This window comes from Muscardinus avellanarius (genome assembly GCF_963383645.1).
Source record: "Muscardinus avellanarius genome assembly, chromosome: 10".
In the NCBI taxonomy this organism is placed as follows: domain Eukaryota; kingdom Metazoa; phylum Chordata; class Mammalia; order Rodentia; family Gliridae; genus Muscardinus; species Muscardinus avellanarius.
The window spans coordinates 94,648,703-94,668,600 of NC_137796.1; the positions used below are offsets into that span (position 1 = coordinate 94,648,703).

A 19,898-nucleotide genomic window follows, 5' to 3' on the forward strand; every position below is an offset into this window, starting at 1 on the left:
TTTGAGAGCCAAGTATGGTGGCACATACTTATAATCCCAGCATTTCAGAGGCTGAGACAGGAGGATCGTGGTTCACGGACAGCCTCAGCTACTACTTAGGCCCTTTGCAACTCAGTGAGACCCTGTTTCAAAATAAAGAATAAAAAATAGGGCTGGGGGTATAGCTCGGAGCTAGAATGCTTCTGGATTCCATCCCCAGTATATAAAACAAAAAAAAGCTGGGCGTGGTGGCGCACGCTTGTAATCTCAGTACTTGGGAGTCTGAGACAGGAGGATCACAGGTTCAAGGCCAGCCTCGGCAAGTAGTGAGATTCTTATCAACCTAGCGAGATCCTGTTTTATTTTTTATTCTTTTGTGTGTGTGTGTGTGTGTGTGTGTGTGTGTGTGTGTGTGTGTGGGTCTGGGGATGGAACCCAGAGGCATTCGACCTCCAAGCTACACCGGATGCCCAACTGTTTACTATTTATTTTGAAACAGGGTCTCACCGAGTCGCAGAGGGCCTCACTAAGTAGCTGAGGCTGTCCGCGAACCGCAATCATCTGGTCTCAGCCTCCCGAATGCTGGGATTACAAGTGCGCCACCACGCCTGGCTCAAGACCTGTTTTAAAAAAAATAAAATAGGACCGAGGGTGTAACTCAGAGGTAGAACACCCCTGTGTTCGATCCCCAGTGCCACACATAAGTAAATTTGCCCTTTGACTTCCCTTGTGGACAGATTACAACATCTCCTTGGTTTCCCCATTTAATTGCAGAAAATATTTAACTTGGGTTCATTTTGTAGCCTATGAGAATCATGACCTACTTTTTTTTGGGGGGGAAAAGTAGGCTTTCACAAAATAAGCCACTGCCTGTTAAGTTGATGGCATACCCTATTATAGAAAAAATAAAGCAGAGGGTCTGTGTGTTTCCAGGGGGAGAAGTATCATTTTAGAAAATGTGGTCTGGGAAGACCCTCCTGGATAAAAAAATGCTAAAAGAGCCTGGCCTGGTGGTACATGCCTATAATCCCAGTACTCGGAGGGCTGTGGTAGCGCACACTTGTAATTCCAGCATTCCGGAGGCGGAGACTGGAGGGTCGCAGTTTGCAGACAGCCTCAGCTACTTGGTGAAGCCCTCCACAACTTAGACCCTGTTTCAAAAAATAAAGAACAAAATAAATTAAAAATAGGGCAGGGGGTGTAGCTCGGAGGTCAAATGCCTCTAGGTTCCAACCCCGACCCGCCAAAAAAAAAAAAAAAAAAAAAAGAGGATCACAGATTCAAGACTAGCCTCAGCAATTTAGCAAGGCCCTCAGCAACTCAGGGACACCCTGTTTCAAAATTTAAAAAGTGCTGGAGGTGTAGAATAACCCTGGGTTCAATCCCCAGCACTACAAAACACAAAGCTAAAACAATGTCTGTCTTTCTCTGTCTCTCCATTTTGTTTTGTGCTCTGAGTTGAATCCAGGGCATTCTACCTCCAAGCTACACCCCCAGCACTTTTTATTATTTTATTGTGGGTGGGTAATGGGATTGAACCAAGGGGCATTTTATCCACAGCTAACCCACCAGCCTTTTTAGTCCTTTGTGGTTTTATTTATTTTTTTCCAGTACTGGGGATGGAACCCAGGGGCATTCTACCTCTGAGCTACACCCCCAGCCCTATTTTTTATGCTTTATTTTGAGGTAGGGTCTCATTAGGTTACAGAGGGCCTCACTACATAACCAAGGTTATTGGCAAACCTGCCATCCTCCTGTCTCAGCCTCCCAAGTACTGGGACTAGAAGCGTGTGCACCACACCCGGCTGCCCTTTTAATTTTTATTTTGAGACAGGAGCTCCCTGAGTTGCAGAGGCCGGCTTCGAACCTTGAATCCTCCTGTCTCAGCCTCCACATCGGGAGAAATTCTACCTCTGCACAGCACTCCTACTCCTTTTAGTTTTTTTAAGTTTGAGACAAGGTCTCGCTAAATTGCTCATGTTGGCTTCGAACCTGCCATCCTCCCGTCTCAGCCTCCCATGTCCCGGGATTACAGGTGTCTGCTACCGCGCCTGGGGGGGAAGAACCCGATTCTTTATCTGAGATTGGCACTTAACCGGCCGTCCTGTGTTTTAGCCGGCACCCCCACTTCTGCAGCCCTCGCGAGGTCAACTTGCGGGGCTGTGACCTAGCTAGTGGTCTTGGGAGCGACCCCTGCATCCTCCTCCTCCCCGGGCTCTGGCGCGGGGGCGTGGCCCGGTGGGCGTGGCCCGCAGGCCCCGCCCCGTCACGTGCCCGCGCCCGCCCGCCGCGTCGGCAGCCCGGGAGCGCGCCAGGCGGCCGCGCAGCGCGGGGGCTGGGCCGATGGCGGCGACGGCGGTGGCGGCGGGCGCCGGGGCGGCGGCGGGGGCCGAGGCGGCGGAGGGCCCCCCGGGGCCGGCGGCGGCGCTGGAGCTGTGGCTCAGTGAGTAGCGGGGCCGCGGGGGCGACGCGCCGGGCCGCTCCCCTCCGAGCGGAGGCGGCCCCGGCCAGACGGCTGCAGCGCGCGCGTTTCTTCTGAGCCGAGCGCCGAGCGGGAAGCGCGTCTGCCGCCCTTAGCCCCCATCCCGACCCCAGGGATGGCTTCGGCTGTGACCACCCGGGCCGGGAGCCGGGGACACCGGGGCTTAGGCCGGCGAGTGTGCACAGATGCAGCCTCTCGCAGGTCTGTTTGGGCCGAGCCAGGTCTCCATCTGGCTGCTGCCTTTTGGCGTGTTTAAGCTTGCCAGCTTTCTTCCTCATTTGTGGTCCTGAGCCCAAGGGCGTTCTACCTCTGGCCTACACCCCCAGCCCTGTTTTATTTTGATTTGAACCAGAGGGTCGCCTTGTTGATGAGAGTCTCGTTATTTGTTGAGGCTAACCTCAAACCCGCGATCCTCATGTTTCGGCCTCCCAAGCACCGGGATTACAGGATGCGCCACCACGCCCGGTTGGCCTGACTTTCCCCCCACCCCCCATATCGAACCGGGGGCCTCGTGATCTTTAGGCAAAGGCTCTACCACCAAGCTGTATGCCCCGCCCCAGACTTGTTGTGTAGGTCCTCCCTGCGACTCTGCGAAGTGCTGGGGGGGAGGGTGGTCCTGCGGTGCGGAACACACGATCCTGGCTCACAAAGGCAATTTTCTCGGGGTGCTGGCTGACCTTGCTAACAGCTGGGGAGGAGGGGCATTTGCCTAGTGTGCGCGGGTTAGAATTATTTACCTGGAGCTTGTAAGGGCAGACATAGTGTTTGAGTGGACAATGGACATTCCAGGTGGTGGAAAGTGCCCCGGACTGAAGACGAGGACCAGACAGTGCGGGGCATTCTGGGAAGCACAAGTAGGTCAGCCCGCTGGCGTGCAGAGCCTGTGGGGCGCGAACCCGGAAAGGGGTGCCCCCCCCCCGCCCCCCATTCGCTGACTGGGGCAATATTGTCAGGGGTTGTGTATGCTGCAAGGAGGGGATTGCTATTTGATTCCGCATGGAGGGGGAACTGTTGGGAATTTCAGTAGGAGAATCTGATCTAGTAAGCCTAAAAAATTGCTGCAGTGCTGTGGAGCCAAATTGTTTATTTATTGGGGGTACTGTGGATGGAACCTAGGGGCATTCTACCTCTGAGCTACACCCGCAGCCCCATATTTTATTCTTTATTTTGAAACAGGGTCTCACCAAGTTGCAGAGGGCCTCACAAGTTGCTAAGGCTGTCTGCGAACCCGCGATCCTCCTGTCTCAGCCTCCCAAGTACTGAAATTACACGAGCGTGCTACCAAGCCCCGCTTCCACACTGTTGAGAGAAGGTGAGACTTGAGGCTCGAGAGTAGATAAAAAGGCCCTGTTGATAAGTGCTTAGGGGCTGTGCTAGGACAAAGGCCATGGAGGTTGGTAAAAACCATTAAACACAGTCAACCGTCGTGATGTTTTGGAATGTGAGGCCGGAGAGGAGGATGAGCGCAGGTATGGAGCTCAAGGCTTGATGGTCACCTGTGCCTCCCCTGCGAGGAGGAGCCAGTGGAGTTGTGGCCTTGCAAATGCAAATGCGGGTGCAGTAGGTTTAGGCTGAGTTCTCCTGGAGGCTCAGGCCAGAGGTGTGGCTTGGGAGTCTTGGTCCTTGGGCAGTGAGCCTGCCCCCCCCCCACCCAGGTGTGCACGTGAAGGGCAGAAGTTTGAGATGGAGGGCCAGGACCCCCAACATGTGAAGGGAAACAGATACCAAAGGAGGAGAGTGGCTGGTAGCTTTGATGCTTAAAAATGGAGTACAAAGCTGGGCCTGGTGGTGCACACTTGTAATCCTAGCATTCGGGAGGCTGAGACAGGAGGATCGCGGGTTCGCAGACAGCCTTAGCAACTTGTGAGGCCCTCTGCAACTTGGTGAGACCCTGTTTCAAAATAAAGAATAAAAAATAGGGCTAGGGGTGTAGCTCGGAGGTGGAATGCCCCTGGGTTTCATCCCCAGTACCGCAAAAAAAAAAAAAAAAAAAAGTACAACATAGAAGAAGTGTGTGTTTTTTTCTTTGGGGGGTAGTAGGTATTGGAACCTGGGGGCATTCTACCTCTGAGCTACACCCTCAGCCCTACTTTATTTTGTTTTATTTATTTATTTTATTTTTGGCACTAGGGATTGAACTCAGTGCCATTCTACCTCTAACTTACACCTTCAGCTCTATTTTTTTTTTTTTTTAACAGATCTCACTAAGTTGCTGAGGCTGGACACAAACCTGCAATCCTTCTGTCTCAGCCTCCCGAGTACTGGGATTACAAGCATGCGCCACCATGCCTGGCTAATGTGGATTTTGAATTTGGTAACTGGAAGGTTATTAATGAGAGATCTTAGGGGTAAATAAAGGAGAGCAGAGGTGATTTGGAAGGCTGTGTATATGGAGCCGTGGAGAGCAGCGGGCTTAGATTGGAGGGGCAGGGGCAACAAATAACAGCTGACCCAGAGGCCATAGAGGGAGTGTCTGGAATAAGGCTGCCTAAGAAGAGGGGTCTTCAGCTCCAATCTTCTGATGTGATTCCCAGAGTTGCTAGGTTTTTCAGAGAGGGCTAGAATCTCTATGTGAACTCTCTGGGTTTTGGGGTTTTTTTTTAAAGTTTTTTTTTTTAACAAATTTTTTACTGAACATAAATGGTGTGCATTTAAACTATATTTGGTGCCCTCTTCCCGCCCCCGTTTTCCCCTCCCCCCTCCCACCAATGGTTGTCCAGGGTATCCATGTCATATTCATAATTTTACACATATTCGAATGTAGACCCTCATTAATCAAGATCAGCCTTCCTTCTCTTCTATCTTTCCATTCAAACTTTGCTGATATTTCCCCTCCATTATCTGGAGTCCCACTGGTATCCTCTGTGTTCCCTATTTTGGGCATATTAGAGGAAACATACGTACCTTCTCCTTCTGTGCTTGGCCGATCTCACTTAACATAATGTTCTCCAGGACTTTCCATCTTCTTGCAAATGATATAATTTTGTTCTTTATGGCTGAATAGAATTCCATTGTGTGTATTCCCCACAGTTTTGCTATCCATTCATCTGTTGATGGAGATCTGGGTTGGTTCCATATTTTGGCTATTACGAATTGTGCTGCTATGAACATAGGTATGCATATGTTGCTATAGTTCTCTGAATTCAACCCCTTTGGAAAAATACCCAGGAGTGGTAGAGCTGGATCATATTGTGGATCTATTCCCACCTTTCTTAGGAATCTCCACACAGATCTCCATAGTGGCTGAACTAGTTTGCATTCCCACCAACAGTGTAAAAGAGTTCCTTTTTCCCCACATCCTCGCCAGCATTTGTTGTTATTTGATTTCTTTATGCTTGCCACTCTGACTGGGGTTAGATGGAATCTCAGTGTAGTTTTGATTTGCATCTCCCTGATGGCCAGTGATGAAGAACATCTTTTCATGTATTTTAAGTTTTTAAAATTACTTCGAAAAGTAATTTGGGAAAGGTCAAGCCAAATAGAACCGTGGGAAGAAGCTGGCTTTGGTGGTGCACACTTGTTATCCCAGGACTTGGGAGGCTGAGACAGGAGGTTGCAGGTTTGCAGCCAGCCTCAGCAACTTAGCAAGGCCCTCTGCAACTTACTGAGACCCTGTTTCAAAAAAAAAAAAAAAGTCTGAGAATGTAGCATAGAGGTAGAATGCCTGGCTTTCGTCCTCAGTACCACCACCACCAAAAAAATAAAAGTAAATAAATAAATAAGAGGACATGTGAGCCCTGCCTTGTGCTGATGTTCCTTTGGGGAGCCGCCCTGCCTCAATGCTAGGGCTGTGTTCTGTCCACTGCAGAGGGTCCTAAAGGTGCAGGAGGAGGCCAGAGGTAGAGCAGGAAGGGTGGCGTGGCCCCACCAAGAGGAAGTGCAGCTTTTGTTTCTGAGTATCTGCAGGAGAGAAAGATGATTGCACGTGCAGACTCCTTTGCTGTTGCCTCGCCACATGAGTGCCAGGGTCTGCGGGGCAGCAGGGCATTAGGGGAAGGCCGCAGTGGCTGGGAAGAGACGCAGAAGGGAACTCACTGACACCTGAGATCGGGGTTTCTCAACCTCTGCATTCTTGGCCTGTTGGGCCTGATCATTTCACGTTGTGGTGGGCTGTGCTGCACACTGCAAGGTGTTTAGCCACGGGAAGCAGGGCATGGTGGTGCACGCTTGTAATCCCAGCTGCTCAGGAGGCTGAGGCAGGAAGGATTGTTAGTTCCAACCCAGACTGGGCAATTTATGGAGACTCTTTCAAAATAAAACTTCAAGCCGGGCGTGGTGGTGCATGCTTATAATCCCAGCATTTGGGAGGCTGAGACAGGAGGATCATGGTTAACGGCCAGCCTCAGCTACTTACTTAGGCCCTTTGCAACTCAGTGAGACCCTGTTTCAAAATGAAGAATAAAAAATAGGGCTGGGGATGTAGCGCAGAGGTAGAATGCCCCTGGGTTCCATTCCTAGTACTGCAAAAAAATAAAATTTAAAACTGGGCGTGGTGGCACATGCTTGTAATCCCAGCATTTGGGAGTCTGAGACTGGAGGATCGTGGTTTACTGGAGGATCGTGGTTTACGGACAGCCTCAGCTACTTAGGCCCTCTGCAACTTAGTGAGACCCTGGTTCAAAATAAAGAATAAAAAATTGGGCTGGGAGTGTTGCTCAGAGGTAAGATGCCCTTGGGTTCAATCCCCAGTACAGCAAAAAAAAAAAAAAAAGTTTAGCCACATCTCCTCCAGCCTTGACCCACTACCTACCAGTAGCATGCCTTCTCTTCTTGGTCCTAAACCAGAAATGCCCTCAGAAGTTGCTGCTGGATCTCCCTGGCGGGGGCCGAGCAGTGGAGCAGGCACACCTCTGCCCTTCTTACGAGTCCTCTGTGTTGGCGTTGCAGAGTGCTGACTGCCACTGGAAATGCGCACTGCAGTCTTTGTGGCTGTCGTATGGCATTTCCCTCTGGGAGTGGGAGCAGAGAGCGTGAACTACGGCTTAAACCGGATTTGTTGAGGGTAGGCGGGTGGCTGTCCAGTGGAAGGAGAGGAGGGGGTGAAGGGTTTCATGGTGTGGCCAGGGCAGGAGTGTATTGGAAGGGGGGTGCGTTCTGGTATGGGCAGGTTAGAGAAGGAGGTCATTCTAGGTGGGGTCATTGGCAGATCTTGCCTGGACAAGCTGTGTGTGTGCACGCGTGCACGCATGCATTCCTGCATGTATGCAAGCATAGTGGCGAGTGCTAAGGATTGAACCGTGGGGTGTTCTGCCTCTGAGCCACACCCCAGCTCCTTTTATTTTGAAATAATCTTTTTAAAGTCTTTATTTTGAAAGTTGCTGAGGCTGACCTCAAATCTGCTATCCTTCTGTGTCAGCCTCCCAAATACAGGCCTGTACCTCTACACCTAGCAAGCAGTATCTTTAAGATGGAGATAGTAGTAATAATTCCTCCTTAAGGTTGTTGGATCAAAGATGTAATATATGTAAAGTACTTAAAATAGTGCCTTTCTATGGTATATAGTAAGTGACCGATAAACTGGCTCACTAAAAGAAAGTCCACTAATTAAATCCATGACATCACCAAGGTTTATTTATTTGGGGGGATTTTCTTTACTTTGTTTTGCAAAAATAATTTACTTTTCCCATTGATTTGTGAAAGTTACAATTCTCCTGCCTGGTAATCCAGCTTGGGTTGTGTGTCCCTCTCAGAATCAGGACCAAAAGGGAAGAGATAGGAAGATTGTCAGACCTGAGGTGGGGCGGCCATCCCTGGAATTGAAGGTGAGGAGGGTTATCAGACCCAGCTGAATGTTGGACCTAGGATTGGGAAAAGAGCTGGGCCCTGTGGTCCGCACCTTGGGAGGCGGGGACTGGAGGATCACAGATTTAAGGCCAACCTCAGCAACTTAGCAAAGCCCCGTTTCAAAATGAAAATGAGCTTGGCGGCGCAAGCTTGTAATCTCAGCATTGGGGAGGCTGAGACAGCAGGATTACGGTTTGAGACCAGCCTTCCCTACTGAGTGAGGCCCTCCACAACTCAATGAGACCCCGTTTCAAAATAAAGAATAAAAAACAGGGCTGGGGTGTAGCTCGGAGGTAGAATGCCCGTAGGTTCCATCCCCCGTAACAAAAAGAAAAAAGAAAGAAAAATGCAAAAAAATGAAAATGAAGGTATAGCTCGGAGGTAGAATGTCCCTGGGTTTGTTCCGTAGTACAAGAGAGAAGGTGGTTCACCAAAGGAGTGTCAGGAAACTGTTCCTAGAAACATGCTTTTAAAATGTAAACAGCAAGCTGGGCATGGTGGTGCACCATGGGGGCACATGTCTGTAATCCCAGTCCTTGGGAGGCTGAGACAGACAGATGGCAGTTCAACACCAGCTTCAGCAACCTAGCGAGGCCCTGTTTCAAAATTAAAAAAATTAAAAAGGGCTGGGGGTGTACTTTTGGTAGAATGCCTTTGAATTCAGTCCTAGTACCGTGTGTGTGTGGGGGGGGGGTGGGGAGAGGGAGGGAGGGAGGGAACTGCATCTTTGCATTCTATTTTGCAACTCACCTTCCACTTAGCATATATATATTTCCCCCCCACACACACACACAGTACTGGGGATGGAACCGTGGGGCATTCTACCTCCGAGCTACACTCCCAGCCCTATTTTTTATTCTTTATTTTGAAACAGGGTCTCATGAGTTGCAGAGGGCCTCACTAAATAGCTGAGGCTGTCCTCAAACTGTGATCCTCCCATCTCAGCCTCCCAAATGCTGGGATTACAAGCGTGCACCACCACACTCAGTTTACTTAGTATGTTTTGATCATTGTTCCACATGACTTTTTGTATAGCAGGCTGCCTTGTTAATGAAAAGTTTTACATGCCCTTTGTGATTGTGTCATTTTACTAGTCCCCCGTTGGTAGGAGCACAGGTGTTGCCAGTCTTGTGCCATTTTTAAGAGCACAGAATCCCTTTGGTCTCCAAATCTGGAGTAAAGCTCTGCTAGAGCTGCCAGGGAGGCAGCAGCCGGTAAAGATTGACTGCTTGGTAAACCCTGTTGTTCTTCCGCCTGGCCCGGCTCCCAGGATGTGTAGCCTCTCTCCCAGCCCAGGGCCCTGGGGAGGTCTGCATTGCAGTCTGTTTCTGTTCTCAGCACCCTGTGGACTGAGCTGTTCTTCTGTCTCTGAGTCCAGCTTGGGACATTCTCACGATGGATATGAGCAGGTTTTCATGTGTATGGAGTTGAGTGGCTTTGGGTTGTAGGTCTGTGTGTACCCCTAGGGAAGGACTCCCTATGCAGAGCACACTGCTAAAGGATCAGATCCACCCCTGGGTGACTGCCTGCCCCAGTCTTGGCGCCTTGTCATGACCCCGGCGGTTAGTTGGCAGCTGTGTGAGGTGATCTGGCTTCTGAATTAGCTGCTCTCAGATGAGCCAGTTCACTCGCAGCTGGAGGTCTCAGCTGTTTTCTTAAGTCGGCCACAGGGTCAGAGGTATTAAGAATGGCCGACTTGAGTGAATCATGAAAGACGCTGCTTCTACTAAACAACCATATGGAGTCGGGTATCTTGGCACCCTTCGTCCCCGCCAAGTGCCAGCTCAGTAGACCACCGTGGAGTCGGGGGCAGCCAACCAAGCTCTGTGTCCTGAGAAGGCTATGGTGTGTCAGTCGTAGAACAGAGAGGGGTCCTTCCAGCTTTGCCCTGACCAGGCCCTTTTCAGGCCCCAGCTACTCCTTGGCTCAGATTGGTGTCAGGCAGACCTGGACAGTCACTGGGGCCTCTTCAGACCCAGCTGCTGGTCATCTGGGAGGTCGTTTTCTCTGGAGCTGCTCGAGGCCTCTGAAATAGCTTTTGCAGGCTGGGATTATGTGTTCAGAGACCTACTTATTTCAGAACTGAAATAGCCTTCTCCTGGCAGCGGCAGTGCATCCAGACAGCTGGCCAAAGTCTGCAGAGCAAAAGACGAATCCTTCCTTCGCTCAGGAGACGTCTCCGCCAAGTGTACTGTAGGAGCTGAGCATGGGGAGTTGAGCGAGGTGGACCCGAGTATAACCGAGAAAAAGAAGCCAAGTCTTCCTGAGAGCGGCCCTGCCCTGCCCATGTCCAGGAACTGACGGGTTTCCCAGGAGAGCCGTTGAAAATCTACAGATGGTCCCTGTTCAGCTCCGCCGGGAGGCAGCAGACCAGGGACCCAGTTTTTGTTTCTACTGTTCTCTTGCTCTGTGGCTGGGCATGTTTCCTTATCTGTAAGACAGTGAGATGATAGTACCAAACTCAGTTGTTCTGAGCACCCCCAGGCATGCTGCCTGGCCCAAATACAAAATAGCCGTTACTAGTACTCTTCCTTTGGGGCCGTGCTATACCTTGAGTGAATTTCGTGATACAAGATACATCTAGCAAGTTAAGAAGACACTACATTTTGTAGATCTTTATGCTGCTTTGCATTGGCTAAGGGCATGGAATGTGACTTGACCTCAGGAGGTTTCTTCCTTTCTTTGAGAAACCTGGTACCTTTGGGGCTGTGTCTTTTCCCTGGGCAGCAGGGGAGGAGGCGGACTGGATTCTGCAGGCCTCGGCCCTGCCTGCCTCTGGGCGCAGTCACACGTGAAGGTCAGAATGCCTTTGCCCCGTCAGCCTTGACCGTGCAGTGAATGGACCTGTAGCTTACCTGGTGTAGAATTACTTTGGGATGATTGAGACCAGAATCTGACAGTCGCTGCTTTAGTTCATGTGTTTGAGTATCTACAAATGGTCCCTGTTCAGCTTACAATTTTTTGACCTGAGAGATTACTGGAATCCTTACGCCACCTCATCCCAAGTGAAGAGGCATCTGTATGTTGTACCAATGGGCTCTGTGCTGAACACTGTGGGAAATATGATTCCTACCATCAAGGGGTTTATTCTTCTTGGGTGAAAATAGTCGTGTGTGTGTGTGTCTGTGTGTGTGTGTGTGTGTGTGTGTGTGTCTATGTGTGTGTATAATTTTTTATTTTTTTACAGAAAAGGCAGAGATTTTTATTTATTTATTTTATTTTATTTTATTTTTTTGGTGGTACTGGGGTTCCTGGAAGCCCTTCTACCTTCGGGCTATACTCCCAGATCTATTTTATTTTTGGAAACAGGGTCTCTTAAGCCAGCGCGGCTGCCTTCGAATGTGCGCGATCCTCCTGTCTCCACCTGGCCGCAAGCGCAGGGATTACAAGCATGCGCCACCATTCCCGGCTTCAGAGATTTTTTTTTAATATGGTGCTGGGGACATATTATAATATGGGACATTCTACCTCCAAGCTAAACCCACATTCCTTTTTTTATTTTAGTTTGAAACGGGGTCTTGCTAAGTTGATGAGTGTCTCCTCAAACCTGCAATTTTCCTGATTCAGCTTCCCAAGTACTGGGATTAAAAACACGTGCCACCACGCCTGGCTGGAAATCATTATTATTATTTTGTGTGTATGTGTGCGGTACTGGGGGTGGAACCCAGGGGCTTTTCTACCTCTGGGCTATATTCCCAGACCTATTTCATACTTTATTTGGAAACAGGGTCTCACCAAGTTGCTGAGAGCCTCACTAAGTAGCTGAGTTTGACTTCAAACCTGTGTGATCCTCCTGTCTCCGCCTCCCAAGCGCTGGGATTATAAGCGTGCGCCAACACGCCGGGCTCTAGAAACCATTATTAAAATAAGAATAATATGAGCTAAGCTGGGCACGACACATAATTGTATAATCCCAGTACTTGTGAGGCTGAGACAGAAGGAATCCCAGGTTCGAGGCCAGCTTCGGCAACATAATGATACTCTCAGCAACCTAGTTAGAACCAGTTTCAAAATAAAAAGATGTTGGGGTATAGCACATAGGTAGAATTCCCCTGGGTTCAATTCGCAGTATTAAAAAAAAGAAAGATGAGCGCCCTTTATCAATACTTTGTGCTGCTGTGTTGAGCACTGTAGACACTCCTAACCACATGCCAATCCCGTGAAGAAGGTACTCTGTTCCTCATTTTATAGTTGAAACTGAGATTCTGAGAGTCCCAGGGCCTTGTGACTAAAAAGGATGGAGCTGGAGCCTCACCATAGAAGGGTGATGGTGGTAGTAAATGCTAGAGTTCTGAGGAAGGGTGTGGGAGAGGAAAAGACCCGAGAAGTGTCTGTGAGAGGGCAGCAGGGACGGGGACTCCTGGGCTCTCTGCCTTTAGAATGGAGTCAGTGGGTGTGGCCCTTGAGTGTCACTGTCCAGACACAGGACTTCCACATGACACAAATGTGACTGTAGTGAGAACAGTTCCTAAAGGTTGTGGATGGAGTCATCAGAAGGGAGGGAAATTAGGGGCCAGGGCAAGGGAGGTTTTCTAGAAGAGATGGGCATTCAGAGTCTTTTCAGTAGGATTCCCGCGCCCCCCGCCCCCATCTGCACCATCACACTGGGCTCTTAGATAGGATTTTGAGAGGCGTGGAGTAGATGTTTGGTACAGAGAAATAATAACATTGAAAATACTATCCCAGCTGGACCTGGTGGCCCTTGCTTGTAATCCCAGTATTTGGGAGGCTGAAACTGGAGGATTTCAGGTTTAAAAAGCCAATCTTAGCAATTTAGCAAGACCCTCAGCAATTTTATGAGACCCTGTTTCAAAAAGTAAAAATAATAAGATGAGCATGGTGGCATATGTGTGCAATCCCAGTACTTGGGAGGCTGAAAGAGGAGGATCACAGGTTCACAGCCAGCCTCAGCAATTTAGTGAGGCCCTCCATAACATAGTGAGACCCTGTTTCAAAATAAAGAAGAAGCCAGGCGTAGTGATGCACGCTTGTAATCCCAGCATTCGGGAGGCTGAGACTGGAGGATTACAGTTCACGTACAGCCTCAGCTACTCAGTGAGGCTCTCTGCAACTTAGTGCGACCCTGTTTCAAAATAAAGAAAAAAATGGGGCAGGGGATGTAGCTTGGAGGTCAAATGCCCCTAGGTTCCATCCCCAGACCCGCAAAAAAATAAAGGAAGGAAGGAAGGAAGGAAGAAAAAATAAAAACCGGGCACGGTGGTGCGCGCTTGTAATCCCAGCATTTGGGAAGCTGAGACTGGAGGATCGCGGTTCACTGACAGCCTCAGCTACTAAGCAGGGCTCTTCACAGCTGAGTGAGACCCTGTTTGAAAATAGAAATAATAAAAAAAAAAAAAAATAGGGCTGGGGATGTTGCTCAAAGGAGAATGCCCCTGGTTTCCATTCCCAGTACTGCAAAAAAAATAAAATAAAAAATAGAGAAGAAAGAATAGGGCTGGGAGTATAGCACAGAGGTGGAATGCCCCTGAGTTTAACCCCTAGTTCTGAAAAAAAAAAATAATAATAAAAAGGCAGGGGAGGGGTGAAGCTTGGACGTAGAATGCCCTTGGGTTCCATCCTAGTACCAAAAACAAAAGACTACAACCCTGAGACTTCACCTCCATTTCGAGAGCCTGAAAGAGCTGCTCTGTTGGGACTGGCCGTGTTTCATGGGAGAGAGGGGCGTGAGGGAGTTGCAGGGAAGACCAGAGGGTCTTGTCCTCCGGTCACAGAGCTAAGAAGCAGGCCTCCTCCCAGGTGCTGGCCGCGCCGTCCATGTAGCAGGGCCGTGTGGGTAGTCCTGGCAGCCTGGAGAAGGCATCAGGCCAGCCTCTGCACTCGCAGTGGGCTCCCATCCAGGGCGGTTGCTTATTAATTAATGTGCTCATTCATTCATTCATTCATTCATTCATTCAGCAAGTGTTCGGCGAGGGCACACTGTTTGACGGTGGAGAACTACACAGACGTGACCCCAGGCCCTTCCTGCCGCCTGCCCACTGATCTGGTCCCACAGAGGGCAGTGCCATGGCCTCGTGCCCATGTGTATGCAGAGGGTTGTGAGTTTCTTTTCATTGTGCTGTCTTTAACTTAGTGTTTATTTCCTTGACAGACAAAGCCACAGACCCAAGTGTGTCGGAACAGGATTGGTCTGCTATCCAGAATTTCTGTGAGCAGGTGAACACTGACCCCAATGGGTAAGGTGACTTCACGAGCACCCCCGACTCAGCACACCCTTTGTCCCCTGGCACTCTTGTCTAGTTGGGATTCCTTCCACTGTCCCCCCCCCCCCTCCACAATCTATCTTTCTAAAAGTAGCAAATTCCTGCTTTGTTTTGTTTTATTTTTGCTGTACTGGGGATTGAACGTGGGGCACTGGAAAACTGAGCTACAGCCAGGAATGGTGACACACTTGTACTCTCAGTACTTAGGAGGCTGAGACAGGAGGATCGTAGGTTCTCGGCCAGCCTCAGCTACTTAGCGAGGAGGCCCTCTGCAGCTTAATGAGACCCTGTTTAAAAATAAAAGGATAGCTGGGCATGGTGGCGCATGCTTGTAATCCCCGAGCTTGGGAGGCGAAGACAGGAGGATCGCACAGGTTCGAAGGCAGCCTTAAGCCAGGCTTAAGAGACCCTATTTCCAAATTAAAAAAAAAATTTAAAAAAAATAGGTCTGGGAGTGTAGCCCAGAGGTAGAACAGCTTCCAGGAGCCCCAGTACCACCAAAAATAAAAGGATAGCAGGGCGTGGTGGCGCACGCTTGTAATTCCAGCGCTTGGGAGGCAGAGACAGGAGTATTGCACAGGTTCGAAGCCAACCTCAGCTACTTAGTGAGGCTCTTAGCAACTTAGTGAGACCCTGTTTCCAAATAAAGTATAAAATAGGGCTGGGAGTATAGCCCGGAGGTAGAAAACCCCTGGGTTCCACCCCCCCCCATAAATAAATAAATAAATAAATAAATAAGAATAAAATTGGGCTAGGGGTGTAGCTTGAAGGCAGAATGGCCCTGGGTTTCATCCCCAATATCAATAACAAACCAAAAAAATGAACTATAACTTAACCATTCTTATTGAATTTTATTTTGAAACAGGGTAGCCATAAACTGCCCAGGCTGGACTGGAACTTGCCATCCTCTTGCCTCAGGCTCCTGAGTAGCTGGGATAATAAGCATGCTGCACTGTGCCCAGCTATTTGTTTTTTGAGATGGGGTCTCCCCATATTGCCCAGGCTGGTGTTTCTGGGCTCAAGTGACCTCCCACCTCAGTCTCCAGAGTATCTGGGATTACAGCTGTGCCCCACCGTACTCATCTTGCTTTTTAATTTTTGCATTCCTGGGGATTGAACCCAGGACCTTACAGCTTATATTCTATCACTGAGCTGCATCTGCAGCCCAGGGTAGGGTGGCACAAATCCCTTGGATAGGAACTGAAGAACCAAGTCATTCATCCAGATGTGTAACCTGCATAGTGCTAAATGTTCAGCTCTTGTGGAAGTGAGCCCAGGGCTTGATCTAGTGTTCCCTGAGCAGCTACCACAGCGCTGATCTGCATGCATGTGGTTCTGGGCTGCGCTGCTCAGCTTGGGATCTAAGGGTGGGGTGGCTGAGGGGCGACCGCCTGGCCTGAGAGAGGGGAGATGGTGAGCCGCAGGTGTAGCAAGGGTGGGCGAGTGGTCCCTGATGGAGGCTCATGCCTGGCCTGGGTGCCAGTCTCATTCCACCTCTGCTTTTGGACCCCAGCTGCTGGAGGACAGGGGACTTTACTAAGCCTGATTACTTGGATTGGTTAGTGTTTTCCTGCCCACCCAGAGTCCAGGTCTTTCTGTTTTCCTCAGCCCAACGCATGCACCTTGGCTTCTGGCCCACAAGATCCAGTCTCCACAAGAGAAGGAGGCTCTTTATGCCTTGACGGTAAGTGTGGCTCGCCTCTCCACCTGAGCTTTCCTGTCCTGACAGGAAAGAAAGAGTGCTGAGGGATCTTTGCCTCCACTGCAGGCCTTCCCAGCGGGGCGGGGAGGGCGGGCATCTGAGAGGTTCACCTTCCCAGGCTTGAACCACAGGATGACGGGCGTGCTGGGCAGGGTGCCCGTCACAGATCTGTTTCTGCAGAGCAGCATTTAGAAGAAAAGGAAGGCTTTATTTCCACATGCCCTTCTTACACTAGGGCTGGCGAGTTCAGATGCCCACAGGGCCAGACGAGTAACACGTGAGGGACCCCAGAAGGTGCCCGCACATGCCTGTCTATGGAGGGCAGCTGCAGCCCGGGCCCCGCGGCCATTGCCAGGCCTGAATTTGGGCCCAGTGCTGTTAGAGCTTTTGTTTTCTAAAGAGAAACCAGTAGTCCAGATATCTGTATGAATTCTCTAAATATTTAAGTGTTGCTGAGAACATTTATTTATTTATTTATTTATTTAGTGGTGCTGGGGATGGAACCCAGAGGCTTTCTACCTTCAGGCTACACTCTCAGACCTATTTTCTATTTTATTTGGAAACAGGGTCTCACTAAGTTGCTGAGAGCCTCACTGAGTAGCTGAGGCTGGCTTCGAACCTGTGTGATCCTCCTGTCTCAGCCTCCCAAGTACTGGGATTACAAGTGTGTGCCACCATGCCTGGCCTAACATTTATTGTTTTATGAAACAAAATGTCGCCCAATTCTAGAATAGAAAATAAAGTCAATTAAGATTTGTTTTAAGTTGGTAACTGATTTGACATACTGGAAAACCACAGTGTGGACCAAGGTGACCTGTGCAGGCCCATCTTGCCTCTTGAGGGCCAGTGGTAACCTCTGGCAGGGTGTTTCTTGGCAGTGCATGCCAGACTCCCCCTGTGGGAGGGGGTGATCCTCAGACCAGTTTCACCTGCCCAGAGGATCTTAACAGGTGGGGGGCCTCAGAGCTCACACCCCTCTCCCACTGAGCTACTTTTTGCGCACAAACATAACAGTGTTAAGCCGGCAATATTTTTTCTTTATCTGAAAATGCTACCTTTCTCCAAAACTTCAGGGTCCTTTTAGCCTGAGCAAGAGTTAGCCTTAGTCCCACTAGTCCCAGCAGGCGCTCATCAGCTCTGAGGTCAGCTTCCAGCCACTGGCTTCCTCCTCATGGGGATCTTGTGTCTATGCAGGTGCTGGAGATGTGTATGAACCACTGTGGGGAGAAATTCCACAGTGAGGTGGCCAAGTTCCGCTTCCTTAACGAGCTGATCAAAGTATTGTCACCAAAAGTGAGTACCTGGCATTGGCGGTCACCCTACCCAGTCTTCAAGCTTCTGTTGCCCTAGCAGGCCCACGCACGGCCAGAACCTGCTCACCTTCTCAGCTCATGAAAGGAGGCCGTGCATGTGAAAGCTGTCTCCTCTCCGGGGTCTGGGAAGATGGTCATGCATATCAGCTGACCAGCGCCCCACCACCGTTAGCATTTTCAAATTTCCTCTTGGACATGGTGTGCCTACTTTGGGGATATGTAGCCCAAAGGAGGGAAGGAACTCTGGCTTAAGAGGTACAGATTTCCTGGTAGAAATACTGAGAGATAACCAGGTGTGACTAAGTTTCACCCGCCTCTTCCCTTATCCTCTGCATCCTTCCTCCTGGCACCTGTCTTAGCAGTGCCACTCTCAGGTAGCCAGCATTGAGCCCACTCTTGCTCTGAACCAGGTGTGGTCTATGGCTGTTTCTTGTGAATAACCAGACACCTTTTCACTCAGGAAATGTCATTCCCTCCCTCATACTAGAGATTGAACCCAGGGCCTCATGCACACCAGGCAAGCACTGCCATGCTCAATTACATCACTAGCCCTTTCTTGTGTGTGTGTGATACTGGGATTGAACCTACGGGCATTCTACTTCTGAGCTACATCCTCAGGCCTATTTTATTTTATTTTTGAAACAAGGTCTCATCACTAGGTTGATGAGAGCCTCGCTGCTTACTGCAGCTGTCCTCAAACCTGAGCTCCTCCTGTCTTAGCCTCCCAAGTACTGGGATTACAGGCATGTACCACCATGCCTGACTTCTCTAGCCCTTTTTAAAATTTTGAGGTAGGGACTGGCTAAGTTTCCTAGGTTGACCTCAAACTTGTGATCTAGTATCTGGGATTATAGGTGTGCACTACCATGCCTGGCTTCCATCTTTTTTGTTTTTCCAATTTTTTTTTTGTTGTTGTTGTTGTTTTTGTTTTTTTGAATATACCCCAGCGCTTTTTATTTTGAGACAGGGTCTCGCTAAATTTCTCAGGCTGTCCTGGAAGTTGCAATCCTCCTGTCTCAGTTTCCCAAGTATTGGGATTGCAGGTATGTGCCATTGTGCCTGGAATCCATGGGTTTTTAAAACTTTATTCAAGGAAGGGTGGAAAAGATAAAGTTAAAAAAAATTCTATAAGTGCCTCTGTCAAAAAAATGAATATCCCCAGTGATCTAGAAGGACTCTGAGCTAGTCCCATATGGAGTGAGCTTTTTTTTTTTTTTTTTTGTGGTACTGGGAGTGGGACCCAGAGGCTTTCTACCTCCGGGCTATACTCCCAGACCTATTTATATTTTATTTGGAAACAGGGTCTCACTAAGTTGCTGAGAGCCTCACTAAGTAGCTGAGGCTGGCTTCGAACCTGTGCGATCCTCCTGTGTCAGCCTCCCAAGCGCTGGGATTACAAGCGTGCGCCACCACGCCCTGCTGGAGTGAGCTTTAATGTTACCAGTTTCAGAGACTGAAAGTGCTCTGCAGCCAGGTGTGGTGGTGCACGCTTGTCATCCCAGTACTTGGGAGACTAAGACAGGAGGATCGTGGTACATGGACAGCCTCAGCTACTTAGTGAGGCCCTTTGCAATTCAGTGGGACCCTGTTTCAAAATAAAGAATAAAGTGTCAAGCATGGTGGCTCATGCTTGTAATCCCCACGCTTGGGAGGCTGAGACAGGAGGATTGCACAGGTTCGAAGCCAGCCTAAGCTACTTAGTGAGACCCTGTTTCAAAATAAAATATAAAATAGGTCTGGGAGTATAGCCCAGAGGTAGAAATCTCCTGGGTTCTACCCCCAGTACCACCAAAAAGTAATAATAATAATAATAATAATAATAATAATAATAATAATAATAATGAATAAAAAATAGGTCTGGGGGTGTCGCTCCAAGGTAGAATGCCCCTGGGTTCCATCCCCAGTACTGCAAAAAAAAAAAAAAAAAAAGTGCTCTGCAGCTGAGGGCCAAGTAATTTGGCCTCTAGTACCGTCTGATTATTAACCAGCCATCGGCACCTCATTTCTCTGGGCCTTGACAGCATCTCTATTAGAAGAGTTAGCCAGGTAGTATCCTACATCCTTTCTGGCTCTCTAATTCTCTCTCTTTAATTTCAGTACCTGGGGGCCTGGGCCACAGAAAAGGTTAAAGGAAGAGTCATTGAAATCCTCTTTAGTTGGACGGTCTGGTTTCCAGAAGACATCAAGATCCGAGACGCCTATCAGATGCTAAAGAAGCAAGGTGTGACTGCCATTGCTAATGCTCTATTTCTTCTCAACAGTATGGTGTTCCTTTCTGTATGCCTTGTAATTTGTCGAAAAGTGACCATCTCGTATGGGACAGTAGAAACTGAGGTTATTGTCTTTTCCCTCTGGTGGGCTGTAGTGAAGCTGGGTTGGAGATGGGCTTTTGCTCTAGTCCCCTTCCCCAGGCCAGG

At 49.3% G+C, this 19,898-nt stretch overlaps 1 protein-coding gene across 1 annotated transcript in view; it reads left to right on the plus strand.

The window, feature by feature from the left end:
* Positions 1-2,322: 2,322 nt before the first annotated feature.
* The window catches only part of GGA2 (golgi associated, gamma adaptin ear containing, ARF binding protein 2), a gene marked incomplete at both ends in the record, with an annotated part of 32,093 nt that continues 14,517 nt past the window's right edge, over positions 2,323-19,898 (plus strand). Inside the window, 5 exons of the mRNA XM_080704313.1 lie at positions 2,323-2,422; positions 14,355-14,439; positions 16,075-16,150; positions 17,363-17,461; positions 19,579-19,702. Coding sequence (XP_080560439.1) covers positions 2,323-2,422; positions 14,355-14,439; positions 16,075-16,150; positions 17,363-17,461; positions 19,579-19,702 — 484 coding nt within the window. The remainder of the gene's footprint in view (positions 2,423-14,354; positions 14,440-16,074; positions 16,151-17,362; positions 17,462-19,578; positions 19,703-19,898) is intronic.